Here is a 24,091-nt window from a genome sequence, read left to right on the forward strand (position 1 = left end):
TTTTTAGCAATATACAATTTCAAAGGTACAGGGATATCACAGTTACCTCTCCAGATTGGTGATGTGGTCCATATCTTGGAGGCCTGTGAAGGTAAGTCAGTTGCCTTCGGGCTATAAATTTCTCTGGTTATATAATTTAATTCTGTCACTTTATACTGGTTACTCCTTTTACATAAGCAGCTTACTAAAGGTATTATTTGTATTGGTCACGGTAGTCTATTTTGAGGAAGAACCTAGTAATTTTTGGAGAGCCAAAATCAGAAGCCTACATGTGGTTTCCCTGGGAAGCAATTATCAAATGAGGAAGTCATCAACGTGAATAAAGAGTTGTGAAGTTCATACCAGTTTGTGTTGTGCATGGTGGAAGATCTAATGGAGTACATATGTGCCTCTAAATTGAATATTTGTTGGGAAATTCAACAGTCTTCTAGTAGTACAAGGTGGGATTCTAGTATTTTTCAAGTAGTAGATAAATCAGCATGATTAGACACTCCTGAAAACCATCTAAGTTAGCAGAATGGCTAAACAGCAGTTGTCCTAGCTAAGTTGGGCATAACTGGTATTCGTTAGGCTGATTCCAACATATGGAGTAGCTACATGGAGGTATCTGACCAAATGGCAGAACTGTAAAACAAATAGAAACTGAAAAAAGTTAGAGAACATAAAGGGAAAACTTAGTACATTTGTGAAGCTGAAATTGCTGTCTGTCCTACAGTGGTAGTGTATTTCTCCTTACTGCTTTGAGTACCTTCACAATCTTACTGAATTCTCCTCTAGCCATCCAGAGCTCCTGAAGATTTTGGTTTCTTGAAAAGCAATGAGAGATCAGTTATTCTTACTAGTTCAATAGTGAGAGTCTCTTCAGTAGTTACTGTAATAGTAATTTTTTTACAATCTGAAATGACGATCTTCTTGGATAAGAGACTAAAGATTTCTGCGTTGTTTCAAGCTTTGCAAAATGAATTAAAAATTACCTTCTTTATCTTACTTCTACTCTGACCAAGTTGTATTTTGGTAACCCCACATCCTAAAGGGAACGGGCTGCTGCTGCAGTGGTAGAGACAGCTCAGTATAGCAGGGCACCCTTAACACGTTGTGGTCATACAATTGCAGAGCATGTGGGAAGCTGTCTGAAGCCATTCCCGCATGTAGAGCTGTAAGTTGTTTTGGTCAGAAACAAGGAAAACTTGGGTGTTGGAGAAAATACCTTCTACAAAATTATATTCCTTATGTTTTGTAATGCAGAACCTTTTTTTTCTATTTGTAAAGGAAATCCAGTAGCTTCACACATAAATGAAAAATGGGTAGCAGTCAGTAGACAACTAGTCAACAGACAAATCCTCAAGCCATGAGTGAGGCAATGTGCCCCCTCTGAAAGCATAAGAGGGTTGGGTAATTCTTTCTGCCTTCAAAAGCCTTCTAAACACTCAGCTAAGGGAAAAAAGGACACTGGGAAATCAGAAAGCGCCTCATCTTTTATTACTATGTTGACCCTGTTTAATATCTGCAGGAGTGAGAGGTGTAACTGGTTTATGAAATGCTTTTGTTGGTGAAGAGGCATCTTTGATATTATGCAGATGAAGAAGGTTCTCTTGTACCTCAAAGATACACTGCCAGGTGCAGCTGATGTCTAAATATGAATAACACATCTTAAGTCATTTTTGCTCATTTTGTGTGTACAAAGTAGGAAAGTAGAACATGTATAGTCACAGCAAATGAGGTAAAATATAACAGATTTTCCACAGTATGTCAATTGGAAATTACTGGCAAATAATTCAGTTTTAGAGAGGAGTTGGAACTTCACTTGCTGAACAGATACTGGCCAAAGTTGTTAGTTCTGAAAAAAAAGACAGAACATTTTCTGAGACCTTGCTTAAATTCAGCGATATCCCTGCGATTTTTTCAGCTTTTCCTCACAGCACTGTTTGACTTCTTGGCTTGCCCGGCTGAAATGTCTTTGTGTTAAAGATGTATGAGAGGAAAAAATAGTAACGAAGCTGTAGCCTGTTCATAAAAATACAGTCAGGAAGTGTGAGCTTTAGTCTTAAAAGCTCTTCTTTGGGATAAAATTGAAGTTGATACAGAACTGTTTATTGCTGCTCGGCAGGTCCTGTTTTATGATGATGGAATGTGTGAACAGTCATTTAAGTGCTTGATTAAGGTTGAATTCTTCATTTTATGTTCTTTAGGGAGGTTTGTTGTGGTTTAGCAGAGTTATAGCAATAAAAAAAACCTCATTCAGAGCTTCCTATTATTGTTGCTGCAAAACTGAATGTTATTTTGGGGTTGGTTTGTTTCCCTCTCCCCTTCTCTCCCCACCCATCCCCATTTCCTAATTGATGAATGGGGCAAAAAACCCCATAGCAAACTTTCATTTTTAAGGAATCTAACTTGAACTTTATGTTTGGAAGCTGCTTATTTGTCTCCAGAAGCTCTAGTTCCTCATGACAGAAAAGAGCAAGGCTATCTGTTCTTTGCAGCCCTCGAAAGAATGATCGTATGATCTGCTTATCAATGTATCAGCCATGCTAAGTATGCTTCCTGCCGCTTGCTTTGTTTTCATGTGGGTATTTTTCAAGTAACTCCAGGATTTTTAAGCATCCTATGACAGATATTTCTAGCTAAAACACAAAGCATGAGTTTAATATATGCTGTTTTATGTACATGTTCTGTTACACTGAGTGTGCTTTTTTTTTTTTCCTTAGATTGGTACAGGGGTTATCTAGTAAGACATAAAGGACTGGAGGTAAGATGACAGTGTTCATTTGTATGAGACTGTTTAAAGCATCAACACATGAAACAAAGTTATTTTCTTCTCAGTGTGTCTTATGAGACAGTCCTATTCTGATGACTTAAGTCAGCTAAATCCATCCGTCTTTTTCTTCCGGAGGAATAGAATGATCAACACTTGTTTTGAATGAAATGTTAGTTAATATTAGAAGTCAGGATAGGGAGAAGAAAATCAAAGAAGATACTGTGCCTTTAGGTGAACAGGCTAATGAAGATGGCACCTGAAATAACTTTCTGAGGTTAATTAACTGCAGAATGTGTATGCTTCTGCTTTGCTTGTGGTTTTGTCTTGTTTGTTTCCTAAGGGTTCATAGGGCTATATTCAATATAACCACCTCCCATGAAGCACAAGTCTGGAAATGCATCTTTAAGCTACAATATAGTAGTGATCACAAAAGTCAATATTCTTATACCAAAAGGTGGAAAACCACAAATGGTAGTTTTTAACCTGGGTAGGATGACTCTAGAATTAGGGAATGAGTGAGTTTCTTATGTCTTAAGTGCATGCACCTTTCTAGAAGAAAAGTGTATTTTGGAACTTGATATTAGTATCAGACTTTGTTGAAACAGCAACACCAAGGGCATTGGAATCTGGAGACTTAAAGCTATATAACAGTGAAAACTTCTGGAGGAAGTGGCTTCTCTATCCTGGAGAAAGAATGTTAAACCTTCACAGCCACTGAAAAAGGAATATCTGGGGAGCAGAAAAGTTATTTGCAGGGAATGTATCACCAGAAAAATCAGAACAATCTGAAGACATCTATTCCTATTTTTCTTATTTTGTATTCAACAGCTTGTGAGTATTAGCAGTAACTTGCATGATCTTTGAGCAACTAACTTGTATTATATGCCTGTAGATGATAGTAAAATATTTCAGCTTCCTTTATTGAATTTTAAATGGTTGACTTATCATTTAACTGCTGAAGAGTTGCACATGCAAAAGACAGAGATGAGAACTACGCATAATGTTTTTATCCAGCCTTCTATCTAATGTTTCTTCTGTTTTGTGAGCTCTTATCATACCAAATAGCACTGCATTTGCTTGCTTGCTTGGCTAGATGCTCACAGAAGAGGTGAAAGCAGGTCTAGTGAGAAGGCGGCTGCTTCTCCTAGACCTGCTTCTTGATGTAGCACAGATTTCACAGGAAGCTGTGCAAGGTTGTTGCTGTATAGTTACTGTGACTGTGGCTCCTCCAGGGCCCAGTCCTAAGAGAAAGGATTTTTAGGGCAAAATGGTGTTAACTGTCATCTAACTGGGGAAAAAAGCTGGCATCAAGTTTCAGATGTGAGTGTCAGTTAATAATAGAGCTAAATCCAAGCAAACCTGTGTTCCGTTACCAAGTCTAGCTCTTCCAGCTAACGTAAGGTTGGTCATGGATGGATCAAGGACACATTCCTCTGTATACACTAAAATGCTTCTGCTTTTGTAGTGCCTGGACCCATCACAAAAATTAACTGTCTGGTCACTTTTTTTTATGCCCAGGTCAATTAGGAATAAATTCTGAAAATGGGATGAAATCTGATGTCACTTTTTGCTATATCTTGCTGTTTAGCCTTGAGCAGCACAAAATGTGCTCATACTCTCAACTGCAGTGGTGTCATATCTGCCTAAGGGTGCTTGGTAGTTTATGGTCATACTGTCTCCCTTTTATGCTTTGCAAATGAAAGGATTTTCTTTTCTCCTTAAAGCAATTTGGTAACAGTTTTAGGAGGGAGGGGGAAAAAAAAGAATAAAAGTAGAACTTGGAAAGCTTTCATTCATGTAATGGAATTTTCTTGGAGATATATAAGTAAGTGGATTCTCTTGTTTGTTTTTGCCTTTCCCAACAGGGAATATTTCCTAAATCTTTTATCCACATCAAGGAAGTTTCTGTGGAAAAGAAAAGGTATTGAATTTAAGTATTTCAATAAATTGAAGACCTAGTCTGCTAAAGAATCAAGTTTAAGTCATTTATGTGCCTTAAACACATTAACTACAATATAAAGCCATGAAACTGAAATCCTCTTGTATGTTATGTTTAACTTCTTTCCTAGACATGCAGAAAACATAATACCTGCTGAAATCCCTTTAGTGCAAGAAGTTACCACTACCCTCTGGGAATGGGGCAGCATCTGGAAACAGCTCTATGTGGTATGAAGCTTTTGTATGCCACGAGTGGCTTGTTCGTTAGTGCCGTCTATCTATTTTGAGGCCTTATTCAAATTAGTGTCTTAACCTAGATGCAAGGCAGAGATTTGTAGAATTTACAAACTATGTCTTTATTACTGCTGTCATCAATTCTATGATTTTAGGTTAAAAGAATTTCAGTTATTGCTGCGAAGTTGCATAACTTGATGCCTCTAGATTGAATATTGTGTCCTGTGCCAAAATTGCCAATTTTTTTTTTTGTGATTTCTCTCCCAGTTGATCATTTTCAAGATGGAAATTAAACATAAGATTTGAACAAGTTTGTACAGGTTTTAATATGTCCTTGAGACTCTAGCAGAAGTTGTTCAAGGGTGACTTGCAGTATGTAGGTCTTAGTGACAATTGACAATCTTTTTCACTTGCAATATTTTCATTTTATATTCCTTAAACAAAAATCTGTTTTTTCCACCTGAGAACCCATTTTATCCTAGCATGTTTTTTTATATGCAAAAGCAATACATAAAACATGTACTGAATTCAGAGCAATTTGCCCAAACAGACTTCGTACTGAGCACCTGCCTTTCTTGTACATAAGTTATGTGCAGTGATGGTGCTTTTTTTTGTATGTGACACTAATGGCTACCTGGTAGTGTTTCCTGACCAAAAAAAAAGGTATTATAGGGTTTAGGAGGAGAAAAACTCAAACTAAAATAGAACTGGAGGAAGTGATGCAGGGTGACCAGCATGACCTAGAATACTGGCAGCAAGTTGTAGGAAGAAAGCAGGGCTAGAAGACACTCGGATATAGCTGAAAATTTAAGCAAAGAAGGCTAATTTGCATATCATAGTTTATTTTGTAACCTGATATTAACCTGTGACTTGCATGCTAATGACTTGTTTAACTTAAGCCTAACCATCAGAAATGCTTCAAGTACTGATTGGAAAGCATCAATAAGATGCTGAATTCTTCAGTACCCTTAATAGTCTAATCTAGTAGATAACCTGTTTCAATGAATTGGGCTGTCATTTGCTGGTTTATTTTTCTGCTAACTCCCAGCTGTCAGATTTTGCTTTGTATCTGTTGGAAGCCTTGGCTACTGTGTAATTTTCCTCACTGATGTGTTTACATTCAGAAATGGGTCACTTTTTAGTCTTCCTCTTATTAAAGTCAACAGATAGATAGAATATATTTTAATGGATGACTCTGGAATAGCTCTAGTGACTGTGTATTCGCTCACTTTTTCCAGTGGTCTTCTAAAGGTACTAACACACTACAGTCAAATGTTTTTATTTCCAGCATGCTGTCATCAGTACCTTAGAGGGAAAATGCTTTCAGAATTTCTCTTCATGAGACTTCAGTTAATTATCTTGAATCCACCAAAAAGCACGACTATATAAAAAAAACCTCATCATTTTCTACCTGTGCATGGATTCTGTTTTATATAACTTCTTTCCTGTAATGTGAGGGATTTTGTCCTTAAAACTTTGTTTAATGAGAAGACAAAAAGGGAGCCTGGCCAATAATCTTGAATTACACGGGAGAGCTTTTGGAGGAAGGGACAGAGGTAAAGAAACAAAACAGGACTCTAGATTGGTGGGAACTCTTTAATTCTTGACTCTGGAAGCTGAACGGTTAGCCATAACTAATGGTTTCATTTCAACTTTCTACAGACCTTGAAGCCTCTTATCTAGACTCTGTTATTTATCTTAGGCAAATAAGAAAGAGCGGTTCCAGCAGGTACAGTCTATGATGTGTGACTTAATGGAATGGCGATCGCAACTTCTATCTGGGACTCTGCCAAAAGATGAACTGAAAGAACTCAAGCAGAAAGTCACTTCCAGAATTGACTATGGTAACAAGTAAGTGGACTATCCTGCTCCTGGAAAACATGGTTTGAAAGCATCCAGAAATAGTAGAGAGAAATTCTTCCTGCTTGAAGTTTTTTACAACATGTATGTAGGATGTAGGTGCACTAAACCCTTCTTTTCAAGGTTCTCCCTGTTATTCTTCTGGTAACAGAAGTTCCCATGTTGAGGTTTCTTATCCCAATTAACTTTTTCAAAACACTTTTAATTACAGAATAAAAACTTATCAGGTACCTTAAGTCAGGTGACTGTCCTTAATATACATATAAGATCAGTGTACTCGGGACCAGAGCTTTTTACTCATCCTACAAAAATGCCACTTACCTTTTAGGAGAGTTAAGCTGTGGGTGTGGTTGTTCAGACTTTAGCAGTGGATGAATAGCAGAAGTCTGAGGTGTACAAAGCCTATCTTGAAGGCAAAATCCCCTCACTAACATGGGAATTTCCAGGCAGAATTCTGGTTCTGGTAATAGAAGTGAAACTACTGTAGGTAGAATAGCAGCTTGACAAAAGTCTTGTCTGTCTGTTGCTCATGAAATGTCACTGCAGCACAAGCAAAAAAGGAGTCATGTGGGGTTATGGAAGGTATTCCACTGTTTGGTAGAGGGGAGAATAAGTAAGTCAGTCAGTCCTCATGATAGTGATATTAGGAGGCAATCTGCTTATAAATGGCTTTGAGCTATTGCAAATGATGTGGCTGTTGTGGCTTGAAGACCCGTATCTGGTTGCAAGTCTCAAGCTGCCTGTGGCTAAACGTAAGCAATGACCATGAGTTGTTAGGAAGCTCTGCTTGTTCACTGTGGTTTGGACCCACAGATTTCTGAGTTCTAGTTACAGAATATACTCTGGGAATGTAAATCAAACAGTATGTCAAACACATGTGCCTAACAGGTTTACATGTAAAAAACAAAACAAAAAACAGAAGACATGAGGACTCACTGAAGCAAAATGTGAATTGGAACACAGAGAATGTATTATTTGCTACGTGCTTGAGTGCTTTAGTGACAGCTTCCAACCCGATGCGGATCAAGAGCTTGAAAAAAGTTAGTTTCTGATTAACACTTCTTCAATGAAATAACACTACATGTATTTAAACTGATTTTATCACGTTAAAGCCTGAAGCACTGTTACATCTGTGAATATGCTCCAGCTTTATTTTTATAGAAGAAAAATAACCCTGCCATATTGTGTATGATTTTAATTTTTTTAATTTTCACAGGATACTTGAGCTAGACTTAATAGTTAGAGATGAAGATGGGAATATCTTGGATCCAGATAAAACCAGTGTCATCAGCCTATTTCATGCACATGAAGAAGCAACTAATAAAATCACTGAGAGGATTAAGGAGGAAATGGTAGGAATGATGAACAAAACTTAACACTTTAATGAAACCAAAAAAGGAGCTGGAGGGGGAAAGATGGCAAGCTTGAAAGATGGAACTTTATAGCATTAACCTTGTTAGATTTTTTTCCTGACTTTAACTTCACATTGCTGAGTTACAGCTATGGAGATTTTCATCTGTTAACTCCTAGCTTGTCTAGCCGGTGGTTTTGTAAAAATGTGTTTGAACAACTTGTCCTCAAAACTTGTGCCTCGGAGTTACACAGCTGCTTTTTTGAATGTGCTAATTCAAGGAGGAGGAATGGAGGATGCCCATGACTAGGACTGGATTCAGTCTATGGGGTATGCTAAAAGCCTGTTTCTAAAACTCTCTAAATCCATCCTTGGATATCTGAATGGAAGCAGGTATTAAGTAGTAGACTGTTTAAGAATGTGAATCACATAGTGATTATATACTTTGAGCTCAGGCTGCAAGCCTTGACTAACCCAAGCTCCTTTTTAAAGAATCCTTTGGCAGCATTGGTTGTTTACTATATGTTGCTGCTTGTTAGATATACCCTGACAGAAGTGAAGTCAAGTTTGCTAAAGCAGGAAGGTGGTGAACTTAGAATAACCCTGTGAACACCTACAATTATCCTGCCTATCACAGCTGATGAGTGCCAAAGCTTCCTGTTTTAAAATGCAAAGCAGGTGATGACACTTCCTTGACTTTTTCAATAATAATTTTATTCAGGAACATGTTGACTTGGGTTCCTTATATTCAATTGTGAGAAAGTAAACAGTGCTGAATGAAGAAAAATTTGAAGAGAAGTTGAAGTTGCGCCATCATGACAGTTTAATAGTGCCTATTAGAAATCTGTGGAAAATAGAGCATTCTCTTGGGAGGAAAGGTGTCACTGAATAACTTTTGCTTCCCAGATACCAAAACACAATTAGCTGATAATATAAGTATGTAAAGTTTAAACCTGGTGCTTGGCAGAGGAATAGATTGGCTTCTTTTAAAAGAAAGAGCAAATTAATGGATAAAAAGAGCTTTAGACCTGAACCCATAAGTCCTAGGGGTTAAAATGAAGTTATGGTTAGAATTGACGAGCACGAGATGGTGATCCTGGTCAGACCTCAGCATGTGCTCCTTATATGTTATTAGTTCCCTCTTCAGGAGGGAAATAATATAATGTTTCCAGAATTGCTCTCGCCTTCAGAGCTGAGCCTTGAGGTTTGTCTGAAGCATCCTAAATCAAAGCCTGTTCTAGTGCATGCAGTAAACCTGCTACACAACTGTGTTCCAAAGTCATCTCTTGCACACTTCTAGGATGGCCTCTGTAGAGAAAGCTTGGTATTTTTATTTCTCTTCTGCTATTTTAAAGAAAGAAGTTTTAATAGTCTTTCACCCTTTATATAATTGCTTGGTCACTAAGGATGTGGAAGTCAAATTACAATCTCTTCCCTCAAAGGGATTTTAAACAAAAATATCCTGGAAACTTTCAGGCATGGAACTTTATGGAAATTTTAAGGAATGACTTCAGGATCTTTTCATTGAAAGCATCTTGCTTTACTTGAGAGGTAAGGCTTTGATTGCATTCATACACAGGAGGGGAACTTAATCTGTTATCTCCTGAGTGAAAGTAAATAGAAGACTTCCAAAATGAAAGGGCTTCTGCAGGCTAGGGGAGGAGAGAAGAGGCCTAACTATTGCATCCTTTGGAAATATATGTAAAATAATAAACACAAAATTCCTCTTTCTTTTTAGAAGAATTGCAGAAATACCTACTTAAAAAGGGTAATAAACTTTGAATTCCAGACAGGGAGTTCTTACTGGTAGTATCAATTAAGTCCCTTAAATCTCACAAAACAGTGGCTTTAATGCATGTTTATCATCAAATTTTTCATTACGTGCATGTTTAGGTAGCTCTGGGTACAGCATTGCAAAGAACGCTCTCTGTTACACATCTCCTACAGCGTGAGGGCTCTGGTTGCAGTTTAGAGGAAGGTGGGATCCCGCAAACCAATGTCACCTCTGCAGCTTCTAACTGTGTCTTGCTTCACAAACTTGGCGGTTTTCCAGATTAAGTGCTCTATATAGGCAAGCTTGAAATCGTTAGCTAATAACTTGCTTCCTTCTGAACAGTCAAAGGATCAACCAGATTATGCATCGTACTCGCGAATGTCTTCATCCCCCACGCACAGTCTGTACGTCTTCGTGCGGAATTTTGTTTGCCGAATTGGGGAGGATGCAGAGCTCTTTATGTCACTATATGACCCACAGAAACTAACAATTATAAGGTAAGTTTATTTTCTCTGTTCCCCCAAATAATAATGAAGGAAGCTAGACAAAACAGAGTGTAAGAGTTGCCAACATATTACTAATGCAAGGTACATATAAATAAAAGGAAGAAAACCCAAGGGAAAAGTAGGTAAAGGCTGTATCTCCAAAAGGGTTGTAGGGCATGTGATCCCAGATCTTTTGACAGATAATTGCTGGACAGTGAGTATTTCAAAGTTTTAGAGAAGTTTGTCCTGGTCATCTGAATTTTCTGAGGTTGTCTCCACAAATGGAGATTCTTCTAGTGTGAGGATGTCTGCCTGTTTGCCAAAGCAGATTTTTTTTTTTTTTTTTAATAAGGAACAACAGAGATTTCAAGTATTTGACAATCAATAGTTAAAACTAGCTTAACTGCTGTAAGTGCTCTACTTCTCTACCTAGGATCATTATGGAAGAGACTATACCTGTGGAAAAGCACATAAGAATTAATGTGTATATGTGTTATCTATTTATATAAAAGCACAGAGAAGAGACAGAATAAAAAAAAAGGAAGTTCAGAAAGCAGCAAAAATAACCTCTTTATAGCATCTAGATCAAGGAGGCTTCATATTCAATGTCAGTTGCACAGTCAGTTTTTAAGTAAACAAATAAAAAGAACTTGTGTTCTGGGCAGTTTAATAAAGCTAATAAAACTTGTAAATTTTTAACTGGTACCTTTCAATGAGAAGAACTACTGCTCAGAATAATATGCCAAACATAGTTTTTTGTTTCTTTTTGTCGTTGCTTTTGTTTAGCAAGAGGATAATTCCATTAGGCTTGTGCTCCTTACCCTGAGAGTGCAGTATTGTTATTCCTATCAGGAAACAGAATTTTTAAGTAAGATATAGAGTAAGGGAGGGATAAGATGGGAGAGACTTGTGAATTCAGAGACAGAAAAGAATCTTTTTGACTGTTGCTATTCAACAAACTACATGGATGTTGATGTTTCCTCCAAAACAGATATTATTCTGTATACTCTCTTGAAGTTACCTTTTGTAATTTGCTGATTACTGTATAGCTTTCTTAGTCTGACCTTCAAGCAGTACAGAATAGTGCCTGTTGCTCAACTTAAGTGTTATGTTTTTTAATACATTCTAAAAAAGGGATTTTAAAAATACATGTTAATAAATTGTTGTTGTTGTTATTGTTTTGTTTTTTACTATTTGAAACTAGTGAGAACTATTTGGTGCGATGGGGGAGCAAAGGTTTTCCAAAGGAAATCGACATGCTCAACAATCTGAAAGTAGTATTCACAGTGAGTCCATGCTTTCTCCAGTTCTTGCTTTTCGTTTGCAAATCAGAGTCTCTCTTCTATGTAGTTGCTACTGGAATCCATACAATTTGAGTAAGATGAGGAAGGAAGCAGGAGACATCTTGGGAACAGGGCAAGATCACCAGAGTCATCACTTCATGCCAGTGATAATGAATATTTCAAAATCTTCCCTCAAATCAATTTCTGGAGCTTTTAATGCCTTCCTCATTGTGTGATCCTTATCTGCTGTAGCTCTGGATTGATGCCTTTCTCTATTTATTCCTTTGTTTTCTTCTAATATTCAAGTGTCACATTTCCTTACACTATGTTAAAATACTGTTTTCATCCTTACTTTGGTCCCAGCTTCCTTTTTTTATTAAAGCTCAAATTATTACTAGAGGTCCTGTTCAAATTTTACAATTTAAAATTCTTCTCCAAAGAATATTCTAGTTTTCCTTCTTGTTTGTTTCTTAGGATCTTGGAAATAAAGACCTTAGCAGAGATAAAGTTTATTTAGTTTGCCAAATAGTCCGAGTTGGAAGGATGGATCTCAAAGACAGCAACTCCAAAAAATGCACGCAGGGACTGAGGCGGCCTTTTGGAGTAGCAGGTAACTGGTCCCACTGATGTGATACTTGAAGCAGGAATTCAGTGATGCTTGTCAGTCTTGGATGGTAGACTCGAAGATATGCCAGAATACGAATCAGCTGTAATAACCAACTTCCATTTGATTTTTGGAGTCCACAAAGCCTGTATCTACACTAATATTTCAGTTTAGCTTAGAAATGGGTTTTTGAAATGAATTTCCAGTAATGCACGCTTAGCACAAACCAAAACACAGCATCAGAGTGTAACAGGAATCATGCACAACTTCTAATGGTGTGGGGAGACCAGGGCCCCCATGTGAGTGGGTGGTATTTCTCTTCTCCCCTCCCCAGTCCTGTATCAGCAACTGGCATTCCAGAACACAGCTTCTTTTCATGATAACGATCATCCATCCACTGAAGAGGAAATACTTTGCACTGATGACAGTAACTGACGCATTGCTGGCATTAGCACAATCTGCTACTCCAAACTCCTGAAAATATGTAGTTAACTTGAAGCAGAAGAATATATAATGCTCTGCATAATACATGAATAAGAGGAGAATTTTTTTCAATGCCATTATACTGTTTTGATAATGATTTTTGTACTTTTTTTAGTTATGGATATTACAGATATCATAAAAGGAAAATCTGAAAGTGATGAAGAAAAGCAGCATTTCATTCCCTTTCACCCGTAAGTTGGTCACAAATATCTTAATTTCATACTTGCACAAAGTTATATCTATATGAAGAAAAATCTCTGTTAGTGCAAAGGTCTGGCCCCAAATGCTTGCAGTGTGGATTTCACCTCCTTGGCACCAGTGGTTTCATGCCACAGAGCTGCTCCTGTAGCAGCACACCTCTTGCTGATGCAAGTAATGGCTTGTTGAATTTGATATTCTTAAAAGTTCTTGCTACTACTTGGGATCACTGATTCTCAGGCATTTCAAAACTTCTTTCACCAGATTTTTGATGAGAAGATAATGGATGTCTCTGGAGTTCTTATGTTTCATGTTGTTTTCTACCACCCATAGGCTTCACCCATAAATGTGAAGCCTAAATCACTCAACTGTGGTAAAAAGGATTTCTCTTTGTAACAGAAAGTACATGGGTTTATTTAATTTCCTGATATATATGGCTACCTAATAATTTTAGCCCTGATTAAGTAGATAAACTCAGCCATGAGAATTATATTCTAAAGGCTGCATCTGAAGGCATTTTCAGGCATGCAGATAAAAATTATATTTTAAGGGTTTTTTAAAGTGCCTGGTGATGGCATGTATTATAAAATCAAGTGTTGCAAAGAACAAAAGCTGTCGTGTGTGTTTTGAATGGTATTTGATATACTTACCACTTAAGTTCTAGCAGACATTTTCTTTTTCTCTCCTAGGGTAGTAGCAGAGAATGACTTTTTACACAGTCTGCTAAGCAAAGTCACAGCATCAAAAGGAGACAGTGGTGGACAAGGTAAAACAGACTATTTTTGTAAAGTACAGTAACAAGGTATTTTAGTGGAACTTCATTTCACATTGTTTACATTTTAGAGTACAGCTTTTAAACATAGCATCACCATGGAGATAGGTGATTCATGCAGCTGCAAGTGATAAATCTTGAGGGTATGGGAGAATGTGAGAGGTTATTTGAATTACTAGCTATAGTTTTGGATCATATACCAACTTTTTCCTAGTTAAGGGAGGTAAATTCTTCTCACAGTTCTGGTGGAGGGAAAAGAGCAATGATAATCATCTGAAGAGAGGTTTTTATCTTTAACATAAATGTGTTATATTTTTCCCCTAGGTCTTTGGGTAACTGTGAAAATGCTTGTTGGCAATGTGACTCAAACTAGGAAGGACTATCCACACCTTGTAGACAGAACCACAGCTGTTGCTAGAAAGCTGGGATTCCCTGAAATAATCATGCCAGGTAAGATGTGATTTTTTTTTTTTTAATATTATTTTTTATATTTCCCCCATCATAGCACTAGATTTTTTGTCATTCTTTGGGTTAATGAGGATCAACTACAAGCTTAATTAGTTATTTCTGTTATGCGTACCTCAGAGGTTGTTCACTCTTTATGACCTTCTGGTGTTAGAGATACACAGAACAGGGAAATACTTGGAAGGTATTATGTAGTACTTAAATAGTATTTAAATGGGACAGGCGGAAGAGTGAGAGTTGGGGAACAGGGAGGGATAATCCAAGAACTCTACACGTAGCATTTTTTCTACTAATAAAATTCTAGTCACTTCTTCCTTGAATCTTAAATTAACCTTATTTTTATCATAAATTATTACTTTCCTTAAATATTCAACATCAATGTGAGTTTACAGTCTCCTTTTGGAATTATAAAATTCTTGCCAATTGAAGTCCATTTATGGTCTGCAGTTATCTAAAGTATCAGGATTTGAATTAATTTTTTTTTTCTTTGATGTCATAAATTCTTCACAAGAGAAAATTAGGTGTATTTGGATAAAACTCAGTTAAGGTGAGGCAGCCTGCTGTCGCCTCACCAGCAGGTGTCAGTGCAGGACGAGCTTTAGTCGCGTTCAGGAAATTCGGTTGCTTTCAATTCACACAGTACTCTTAGAATAGTACAGCTGGAAATCTAAGTTCAGATGGAAAATATGACCGTTTACTTTTAATGTGTTTCACTGCAGAAAAACAGGTGCTCTTGTGAAGTTCAACTAACCCTGTCCTTTGTGTTCTCACTTTTTTTTTTTTAACCTTTTCATTTCTCTTGCAGGAGATATAAGAAATGACATTTATATTACATTGATCTCTGGAGATTTCGATAAATACAATAAAACAACTCAGAGAAATGTGGAAGTGATAATGTGTGTTTGTGATGAAGAAGGAAAAGTGATATCAGTAAGTTTTGTTTTATTTTCTAAATGATATGCATATAAACCTAAAATATATTTTAAAAGCAAGCCTTAAACTTGCTGTACATGTTCACACAATGCCACTGGATGTTAACTCAGTCTTCACTTGCATTCCCTTTTTACTGATGCTTTCTATGATGTTTGAAGTGACATATCTATTCAAGTCCTACATGTGTCTTCAACAGAAAACATACAACAGATGGAGCGGAGAATTAACACTGAATGACCTATTTTAGCTTTGACTAATGAACAAACAGATGAAATGCTGCTTCTGACAATTGCTACAGTTATAGTCCAAGTTTTTTCTCATGGAAATTCCTGTAGGAATGCTAGCAAAGGATTAAAATGTTAGAAATACCATCACCCTTATGCAACTAACTGCTGATCTGGACCATTTTATCCCTTGAATGAAAGAACTGCGTGGTAAATTGCTAAGCTAGTGGCAATAGAATAATGTGGACATTGCACATATGCAACATAAATATTTACAGTGCTTTTGTGTATGTCTTTTTCTGTTTTGAGGAGCCTTTGTTTCTTCCCTAAGGCTTTTTAACACCTGCCCAGTGCTCAGGGGGATTTTTAGTCTTTCCTTCTTGAGCTGGTTTCTGAAGCGATGAGGGTGAAATCATAACGGCACTTGCGATAAAATAAACATGCAGAAACCCATAATGGTTAGCGACATGCTGAAATGACCGTGTGTTTATGAAATTACAGTTAAATGCTTGACCTGAAATGTAGTTTCCAAGTTTGAATGGAGAAAATGCTGAACTCACAGAATGTATATAATCCATGCAACAAATTGTAACCCTAATGGTGACGTTTTTACTTACCACTATGAAAACAGCTGCCCACAAAAGTTGCACGTACAAGTCATGAGAGAGCTCCTCAGCTGTAAAACAGACTTCAGTTACAGACTGTATTTCACAGTTGTCACAGTTAAGATACTTGAAATATATCTGCCCAAACACTCAAATTAACATATCATATTGCCTTCAAATGTCACTTCTTTATAAATCTTTCATTCCAATACTATGTCTAGTTCTACAAATGCATCCATTCTCCAAATATTAGGAAAAAAGATTTGTCCCCTTGAAATACATGTTCACATGCACTTTCTCTACTAAGGTACATTTAAATACATTTTAGCAACAGTTTTGACAAAATGTAAATGCTGCCGGATGCTGATAGTGAAGAGATTTTCCCCATTAACTCACAGAAAATCAATACACTTCCAAACGCATAAACTGTTATCAAGTTATGTGCTTCTGCGTATTGCCTTAGCTATGATCCCAATACATTTGTGAAACTTATTTGTGTTCATTAGAGGGGAATTGATTGGCTCTACATGTCTCTGAACCCATTTCAACCTACTTTACGGGTGCCTGAGGCTCAGGAGGGCTCCCTGGGTAGACAGGGAGGGAGCCAGGCCTCTCCGGAGCAGGCAGCAGCCACTGATTCCTCCTCAGGTATCAAGTGCTTGGTTAGACAGGGAGGCTTCCTGCTGCTTCAGCCAGACTTCCTCCACGTTTCACAGCTCCATCGTTGCAATATGCTGCATAACAAATGTAGTTTAGCTTCACCTGCGCCTGCGATGGAGGATTTAGTGTCCTTGTTTCCTGTAGTGAAGCTGCCGGGCGAGGTGTCCTCACGGGCCCTTATGGTGCTACAGGGGCCATGCTCAGTCCAGCAGCTGAGGCGGCTCCGCTCCCTTCGCACACCAGCTAAGCCAATGGGGCTCCCTCGTTACTTAACTTTTGGCCAACTCAATCAAAACTGTAGTTAGCTCTGTCCTGTAGTTCAGATTCTCATTTGAACACAGCAGGTTGTCAAGGTGGAGTGTGAACAGGTGAGAAATGAATCCCTAAAATTGTTAGGGAAATAGGTAGAAGTGATAGGAAATTCAATATGAAGAAACAAATGTTTAAAATATTTGCTAAGTCACTGCAGTCACCATAGAATCACAGAATGCTTAAGGTTGGAAGGGACCTCTAGAGGTCATCTAGTCCAACCCCCTGCACACGCAGGGTCACCTAGAGCACGTGGCACAGGACTGCGTCCAAGAGGGTTTGAAGATCTCCAGAGAAGGAGACTCCACAACCTCTCTGGGCAGCCTGTTCCAGTGCTCTGGCACCCTCACTGTTAAAAAAAAAAATTCCTTAAGTTCCTGTGGAACTTCTGGTGCTTCAGTTTGTGGCCATTTCCTCTAGTTCTGTCAGTGGCCACCACTGAAGAGAGGCCAGCACCATCCTCTTCGCTCCCTCCCTTGAGGTACTTATATACACCATGACAAAGACTATCTAGAAATGCAGTAATAAAAGCCAGATAACAATCTCAATTTTGGTAAAAACTTGGAAAGGCCCAAGGAGTATTCATGTATATGTTCATTTGGCATTCTTCATAGTCTGCGGGCAAATAAGTCTGTTATTTCTTCTAGAACAGAGTCTTTCAAGAGAAACGGAAAATTCCTCAAACTAAGGTCGTGGATCACTGTTCCTCTTCATGGTTGTTCAATTCATTTAGTGTATGCCTGGGTCACTGCAGCGAGGAAACAGGCCTGGAGCCTCCCCGCCGTACCACACGGAGCGGAGCGGCCCCGCCACGCGCGCTGCGCCTGGAGCGCGCGGGGCGCCGACCCGCCCGCGCCGCGAGGGCGGGAAGCGCCGCGCAGGCGCAGACGGCGCCGCCTCGCCGTGAGGCGGTGCGTGGCGCTCAGGCGAGGCCGGGCCGCGCTCTCGGGGAGGCGGCTGCTCCTTTGCCGCTGTTCTTAGCTAAAATCGCAGAAACTCGCAGAAATCAGTGGGGTAGTAAGCATGACTGTATGTGTATATATATATCTCTATATATATTATATATTTTTCTTTTTTGGTAGAATGCTGTTTGCTTGGGAGCGGGGGACAAGCCCGTGAGCGAGTATCGATCCGTTCTCTACTACCAGGTCAAGCAGCCCCGCTGGATGGAAACACTAAAGGTATCGCGCAGAGTTTGTGCTTGCCCCTTTCCGCTGCTTTGTCAGTGCCTCACTAAAAACAAACAAAAAAATCAAAAAACACCACAAGCTCATGCTGTGCAACTTTACAGTGGAAAAATAAGCGCTGGGCCGGAATAGTGCTAGAAGCGAGGTGCCTTACTCATACATCAGTTACTAGGGATATGTGATTACCGAAGCTGAAAATTTGGCCTAGAAAATGATGATAAGATTTTGTGTAGCAAAACAAATAAGATCATATTAGATAACCTTGTGCCCTAACATGCCTCATCAGAAAAATAAGTATTGTATTTGTTCTGCAGCTGTAAAATAATGCTTCTATGAGCTTCAAGTCATGGAGAAAAAAAATCTGAAAAATAGAATTTTTAGTAATAACTGTCTTGAATTTCTTTAGGGAGACATGATTAGTTGCATAATCTATGTTTAATGTCAGTTTGGAAAATGCCCAGAAGCTGCTAAAAGAGGTTGTTACAAAGCATGCCCATGTCTGCTGGTAAGCACGACTGCTTGAAGGACATTATAGGAGATGATGCTGCTAGAATAAGCCTGCAATTACCCAGTGGTATTGCTGAGCTTGAGCCAGGAGCGGACAACGGAGGGTCAGGTCATTTGCAGCAGAAACCTGTATCTTCCTTTAAAAATGCTGACAGGCTAAGTGTTTTGCTTAACATGCTTGCTTCTTTTTACATTTTGACTACATTTCAAATTTATACCCAGAATCGTTAACAGCAGTTCCTTTTAAATAGTGTAGTTAATGTAAAGGAGTTACAATAAGAACTGTATCGGTGGGGTTAGGCGAGCAAATGCAAAGTGAGGTGATTCACAGGTGTTCAGAGTTTTAAAACTTGCTAATGTAAAAATTGGAGTTTTCACATGATCGAAGGGCTCTCTTCTTTGCATATCTGTTACAAGTGTGCTACTTTAAGAAAAAGCAGCCATGATTCTTTAGGATTCTGTTCAGGGTTTTGAAACTGAATTAATTTTGTCTTGAAAATAGTCTTAATTTATATTGCTAAATTTTCTTACCAATCCCGTAAGCAGATTAAAAAAAAAAAAAAAAAAAGTCAAGTTATCTGTATAAAATGTGGAAGATTCATAATGCTGAAGAACTGCATAGCACAGTTAACACAGTAAGGAGTGAGACTGTGACTGCAATAGGTTTATCTTCTAGTATGCAAGCACATCTGCCTTAACTTACCGGGCTCGGTGGTTCATTTCTTTGATGGTGCTAGACTTTTAAGCAAAGATTTATAGATAATTCTGTATCTTTCATCTCTTCCATTAAGGTAATTAGACTTTAAGTTTTATATGGTCTACGTGAATAACAAATACTTATTTGAAAAAAGAAGCTTAAAATCGAATGGATTAAGTCACCATTTAGTAACATAACTCTATTCCTTATTTTCTGATTTTACAAAAGGTAGCAGTCCCAATTGAAGACATGCAGAGAATACATTTACGTTTCATGTTCAGACACAGGTCATCTCAAGAGTGTAAGTAGGGAATTTTTGCTTAAGTAAATTCTAATTGATTGATACACAACTGGAAGTATTGTTTTGCTTTGCAGCTAAAGATAAAGGAGAAAAGAATTTTGCAATGGCTTACATAAGGTTAATGAAAGAAGATGGAACAACTCTGCAAGATGGCATCCATGATTTGCTAGTCCTAAAGGTATTGATTCAGTCAACTTTTCTGATAAACCCTTTTTTAGCACTATGTTAAGCAAGAGTGATGTTTAGCTGTATTGTTTACTTTTCTAGTGCTAGTTACATTTTAATACTTTCTCAAAGACAAATCTTTCATTTGACAAAAACAACAGGTTTGATGTAGTTTCTCTCGTGATTGTTAAAAGTTACTCCGGATTTTAATCACAGATAGATGCATCTAAAAAATATTGAGGAAAGAATTGTACTTCCTGCTATTTTTAATGTAGTTAAAATGCTTTTGCTATTTTCTGATATAGAGGAAATCATGGTAAAACTCAGTATGTGTATGCAAGTGGTCATTCAGATGACAGGGAGGAAAAGTGAATAATCTAGGAATCTTGGATAATTTCTTGTTTGAGATTGCTTTTATAATATAATTGCATTAAAAAAAAACTCAGGAGTTACATTAATTGGATTTTGAAGAGCAAGGATATTATTCTTGATCAGCCTAGAGCAGAGATAGCATCTTTTACTTTGCAAATCAAAGCAGGGAGCAGATGTTCTGAAGCGCAAATGTTTTGTTTTTGTTGCTGTTTTTTTTTTTTTTTTCTTTCTTTCTTTCAAATCATGGCCAGTATCCTAGAACAATCACTTATTTTAGTTCTCAGTTTCTTAATAAACTGATTTCATGTCACATTAGTAGCAAGTGGAATGCATACAAGTAATTGAAACTGTTCACTTAGTTCAGCAGAGATTAATCAACCAGTGTATGGTTATTTTTTTTTCTTTATAGATATTAAAACTGATAAATATTTATTCTAGAGGGGCACGCAATTATCATTTTGCATGGCTGGTTAGTGTTTGTTAGAAAAATCCATCAAATACATTGTTGTATCAACACTATATTTTTTGATTAAGCGAGAACATATAGGAAATAAATGCCAAACTGAGTTGACCTACTTTATCCTTGGGAGGAATGCACAGATTTTCTGACATATGTTTGTCTATTCCAGAACTAAATACAGCAATTGCAAGCTGTAAATGTTTTTAAACAGTTGTGCATCTGGCTCCTCAAAATAAGTCAATTAAACATTACAAGGTTTAAAATATTTGCATTATTTTCACTGCCTTCTGTCACTGGTTCTTTTTGATAGACTAGTTAGTTATACTGTCATTTTTTCTATGTTTTGCTTTTTACCTTTCTAGATATCTTTATAGTCATTCCTTTGGACCTTTCATCTTGTTTGATAGGAAATAGAAACTGGACCTGTACATTAATGGAAGCACATACAAACTAAGTGACTAGAAAACTATTCTAGATTATCTTTGTTTTCATAGTTCCTTGTTTAGGTCTACTTGTAGTTTTAAGAGTATCATGTTATGCTTTACTGAATCAGATCTGTCATAGCTCTAAGTGACTGACCTCATCAACACATTGGTATAATTTTCTGGACTATTTTTGACAAAAAATGTAAATTTTTTGCAAGCATTTTTTTTTTTTTGCTTGCTGAGTGTCTTGTATATCTGGTGATGTAAAATATGAAATAAATGGTGTGCTTCTCTTCAGGGTGATAGCAAAAAAATGGAAGATGCCAGTGCCTATTTGATGTTACCTTCTACACGCCAGCACACAGAAAGTAAAGGAGCAACTATAGGCAGGAACTCAAGCATTGTAGGGGGGCTTTCAGTAAGCTCACGAGATGCATTTTTTATTTCAACGCTCGTTTGTTCTACGAAGTTAACGCAAAATGGTACGTATTTTCTAACCAGGGGAAGTTTTAGAACAGTACTTTTGCACAAATCATAAATAAAATGTGAAACTTACATATCTGTATATCTGTTTTTTTGTTAGTGGGCCTACTGGGTCTTTTGAAGTGGCGTATGAAGCCAGAGCTGCTACAGGAAAACCTGGAAAAATTGAAGATTGTGGATGGAGAGGAGGTTGTGAAGGTAGATTTTTTTTTTTTTTTTTTTTTTTTTTTTTTGCTGTTGGGACTTTGTAGAGAGTGGGAAACAATTCAAAACGCTTTGTTTTTCTGAATGCTTTTATCAAGGTTTTGCTTATTCTTACACATTCCATAGTGCTTTATTCACAATGTGTGTGTGTGTGTATCTATGTATGGGTGTATTTATTTATATTTATGCAGACAACATAAAATAATGGTGGTAAAGCCAGACCAGTATGCGAGCTTAGTACTGATCGTGAAGTTGATGAAGTAGCAACCATTTGCTCTAGAATGTTCTCTGTTTTCCTTTTTTTGGTTAAACCTAGCTGACTGAGCTTCAGGAATAGTTTTCTCCATTCTGTTTGTTTCTTTAGATTTTAGTTGTTTTGTGTTGTCAAGTAGACTGAATTTATGATGCGAGTACTTTGCTGGATTATCCTGTGAAGTAGGATGAACAAATAATTTGGAAGATGCTTTTCTAAGTAATACTTTGTGCTCCTGTTTAAGGTAGATTTATTTATGATGGAGTCTTTTGTTGTCATGTGCGAAATGAGGGAAAAAATAGGAAATGATACTTTCTGTTAGATTTAATCAGAGTTGATAAAGGTATGTCCTTGTTTTTTTTTTTTTTTTTTTTTTAGTTATTTGTCACATCTCTGTTAATTTAATTTAGTATCATGGCCTTAAATGTTAGGTCTTTTGTTTACTTGGTGCTATAGTTAAGTAGTCTAATATTAGATACCTGCCATCTATCAACACTCGTTTTAGGAAATTATCCATAATAGCTTTGAAATAGGGGACATTGTGTTCCGTATTTTAAGGCATCAAACTTGCAATACTGTAGTCCAAGTGCCAGTATGCTTTCTGAGGGTTGTTGCTCTTACTTATCTTTTAAATTACTTACCTCCCTTGTTTTTCTCAAAGACTCATCTGATTGCTATTTTCGCTTTAAATCGATGACCTATTTTAGAGCTTACTAAGAAAAAAATATGTACAAGGAGGTATTCATAGGCAACTAGGTGATACTCTTTGCTTGATAGTTGGCTAGGTTTTTACAGACAAGAATTGATGAGAAAGGCATCCTTTACACTTCTTTGGCACTGCCTTAGTACAAGATACTGCTGTTCAGCAGAGGTAAAATTATATGGGCACCAATCTGTGGTAGAACACAGTGATCTGAGAACTGTGTTACACTGCTTCAGTATGGTCCCTGAAGACTCTTTCTGCTGAGGAAGCTGCTGTATCTTAAGTTTGATGCACATCATATCTGTGATTCCTCATTATTCTGATGTCAGTAGAATGCCGTATTTTTCCATCTCAAAATGGGAGACCAAGAAATACATTTTAGAATGTGTAGAAACATCCCATCATCTACAAAAACAAAAAAACAAAGAGAAAAACTTGTCTGATCTGTTAATGATAGTTTGCAAAAGATGTGATCTGAAGTCGTCGTTTAGAGAAGGAGCAAGAAAGCAAGCATCTGGACATACTATTAACCTTTTAAAGAATTTTTTAATGGTATCTCCCAAACATGTCTGGAATTGGCTGCTGATGGACAGCCTGCTGAGGTTAGCTAGATAGCTGCCAGTTATCCCTGGTAAATAATTTTGGGGCTTCTTGTTACTCTTTGTAGTTTTATGATGTCAAAATTTTTGTGTAGTGAATGCAGAATTCAATCCCAAGAATATTAGTTGGAGACACCAATGCTTTGGCCAGATGCCCAACTGTATATCGTAGGTAAAATGAATTCTGAGTTTGTTATGCACAAACAGTTTTATTTAGAAAAAATAAAGATGGGATATGAGGGCAGTAATTATAAAACTTTGTCCACAGCGTTGCTTAAGATGTATTTGCTCTGCTCTTTGCTTTTTTCTGTCTGATATAAAGAATTCCTCCCATATTCATTATGCTTCTTAATACTATATAAATGTAGATTTAAAAAAGTTCAAAATGCATGATGTATCTAGTAGAATGCTATATTAACTTATTGTGTTAAGTATGTGTAAAAATTCATTAGTATTCTGAAGAGTGGCAGACTCCAGCCTTCACATTAGGAGTCCGTTATATTTGTGTTATTCTTTAAAAGTAGAGAGTAAGAAATCCCTCTCTTGAGAAAGAGGAAGAAGAACTGACAAAAAGAAATTTTGAACCAAACAGTTTTAGTTGCCAAGTCACTGGGAACCCTGTCTTTGATTCTAAGTGGGCTTTACAGCAGGTTGCAGAAGTAGGAAGTGTGCTTTTAATTATCTCTTAAGGGTGAAAATAGCAACTGCTAATCTATATCATTAAGGAAGAAGAAATCCTGTTTTAGATAGTTATCTGCAATATTATGTATTTTTAGAATAATTCCATAAGCTTTGAGCTAAG

The 24,091-nt window shown here is 37.3% G+C and overlaps 1 protein-coding gene across 1 annotated transcript in view; it reads left to right on the forward strand.

The window, feature by feature from the left end:
* DOCK2 (dedicator of cytokinesis 2) overlaps positions 1 to 24,091 on the forward strand; it is a gene marked incomplete at its 5' end in the record, with an annotated part of 131,679 nt that continues 107,588 nt past the window's right edge. The window contains 18 exons of the mRNA XM_088522631.1: positions 1 to 91; positions 2,706 to 2,746; positions 4,621 to 4,676; positions 4,825 to 4,921; positions 6,630 to 6,778; positions 8,004 to 8,139; positions 10,255 to 10,409; positions 11,602 to 11,683; positions 12,155 to 12,290; positions 12,883 to 12,958; positions 13,655 to 13,731; positions 14,062 to 14,187; positions 15,008 to 15,132; positions 18,016 to 18,114; positions 19,553 to 19,625; positions 19,700 to 19,803; positions 21,346 to 21,529; positions 21,631 to 21,728. Coding sequence (XP_088378757.1) covers positions 1 to 91; positions 2,706 to 2,746; positions 4,621 to 4,676; positions 4,825 to 4,921; positions 6,630 to 6,778; positions 8,004 to 8,139; positions 10,255 to 10,409; positions 11,602 to 11,683; positions 12,155 to 12,290; positions 12,883 to 12,958; positions 13,655 to 13,731; positions 14,062 to 14,187; positions 15,008 to 15,132; positions 18,016 to 18,114; positions 19,553 to 19,625; positions 19,700 to 19,803; positions 21,346 to 21,529; positions 21,631 to 21,728 — 1,905 coding nt within the window. The remainder of the gene's footprint in view (positions 92 to 2,705; positions 2,747 to 4,620; positions 4,677 to 4,824; positions 4,922 to 6,629; positions 6,779 to 8,003; positions 8,140 to 10,254; positions 10,410 to 11,601; positions 11,684 to 12,154; positions 12,291 to 12,882; positions 12,959 to 13,654; positions 13,732 to 14,061; positions 14,188 to 15,007; positions 15,133 to 18,015; positions 18,115 to 19,552; positions 19,626 to 19,699; positions 19,804 to 21,345; positions 21,530 to 21,630; positions 21,729 to 24,091) is intronic.

This window comes from Tinamus guttatus, unplaced genomic scaffold (assembly GCF_059628265.1).
Source record: "Tinamus guttatus ecotype Peru unplaced genomic scaffold, ASM5962826v1 Tinamus_guttatus_pri_ptg000155l, whole genome shotgun sequence".
Taxonomy (NCBI): domain Eukaryota; kingdom Metazoa; phylum Chordata; class Aves; order Tinamiformes; family Tinamidae; genus Tinamus; species Tinamus guttatus.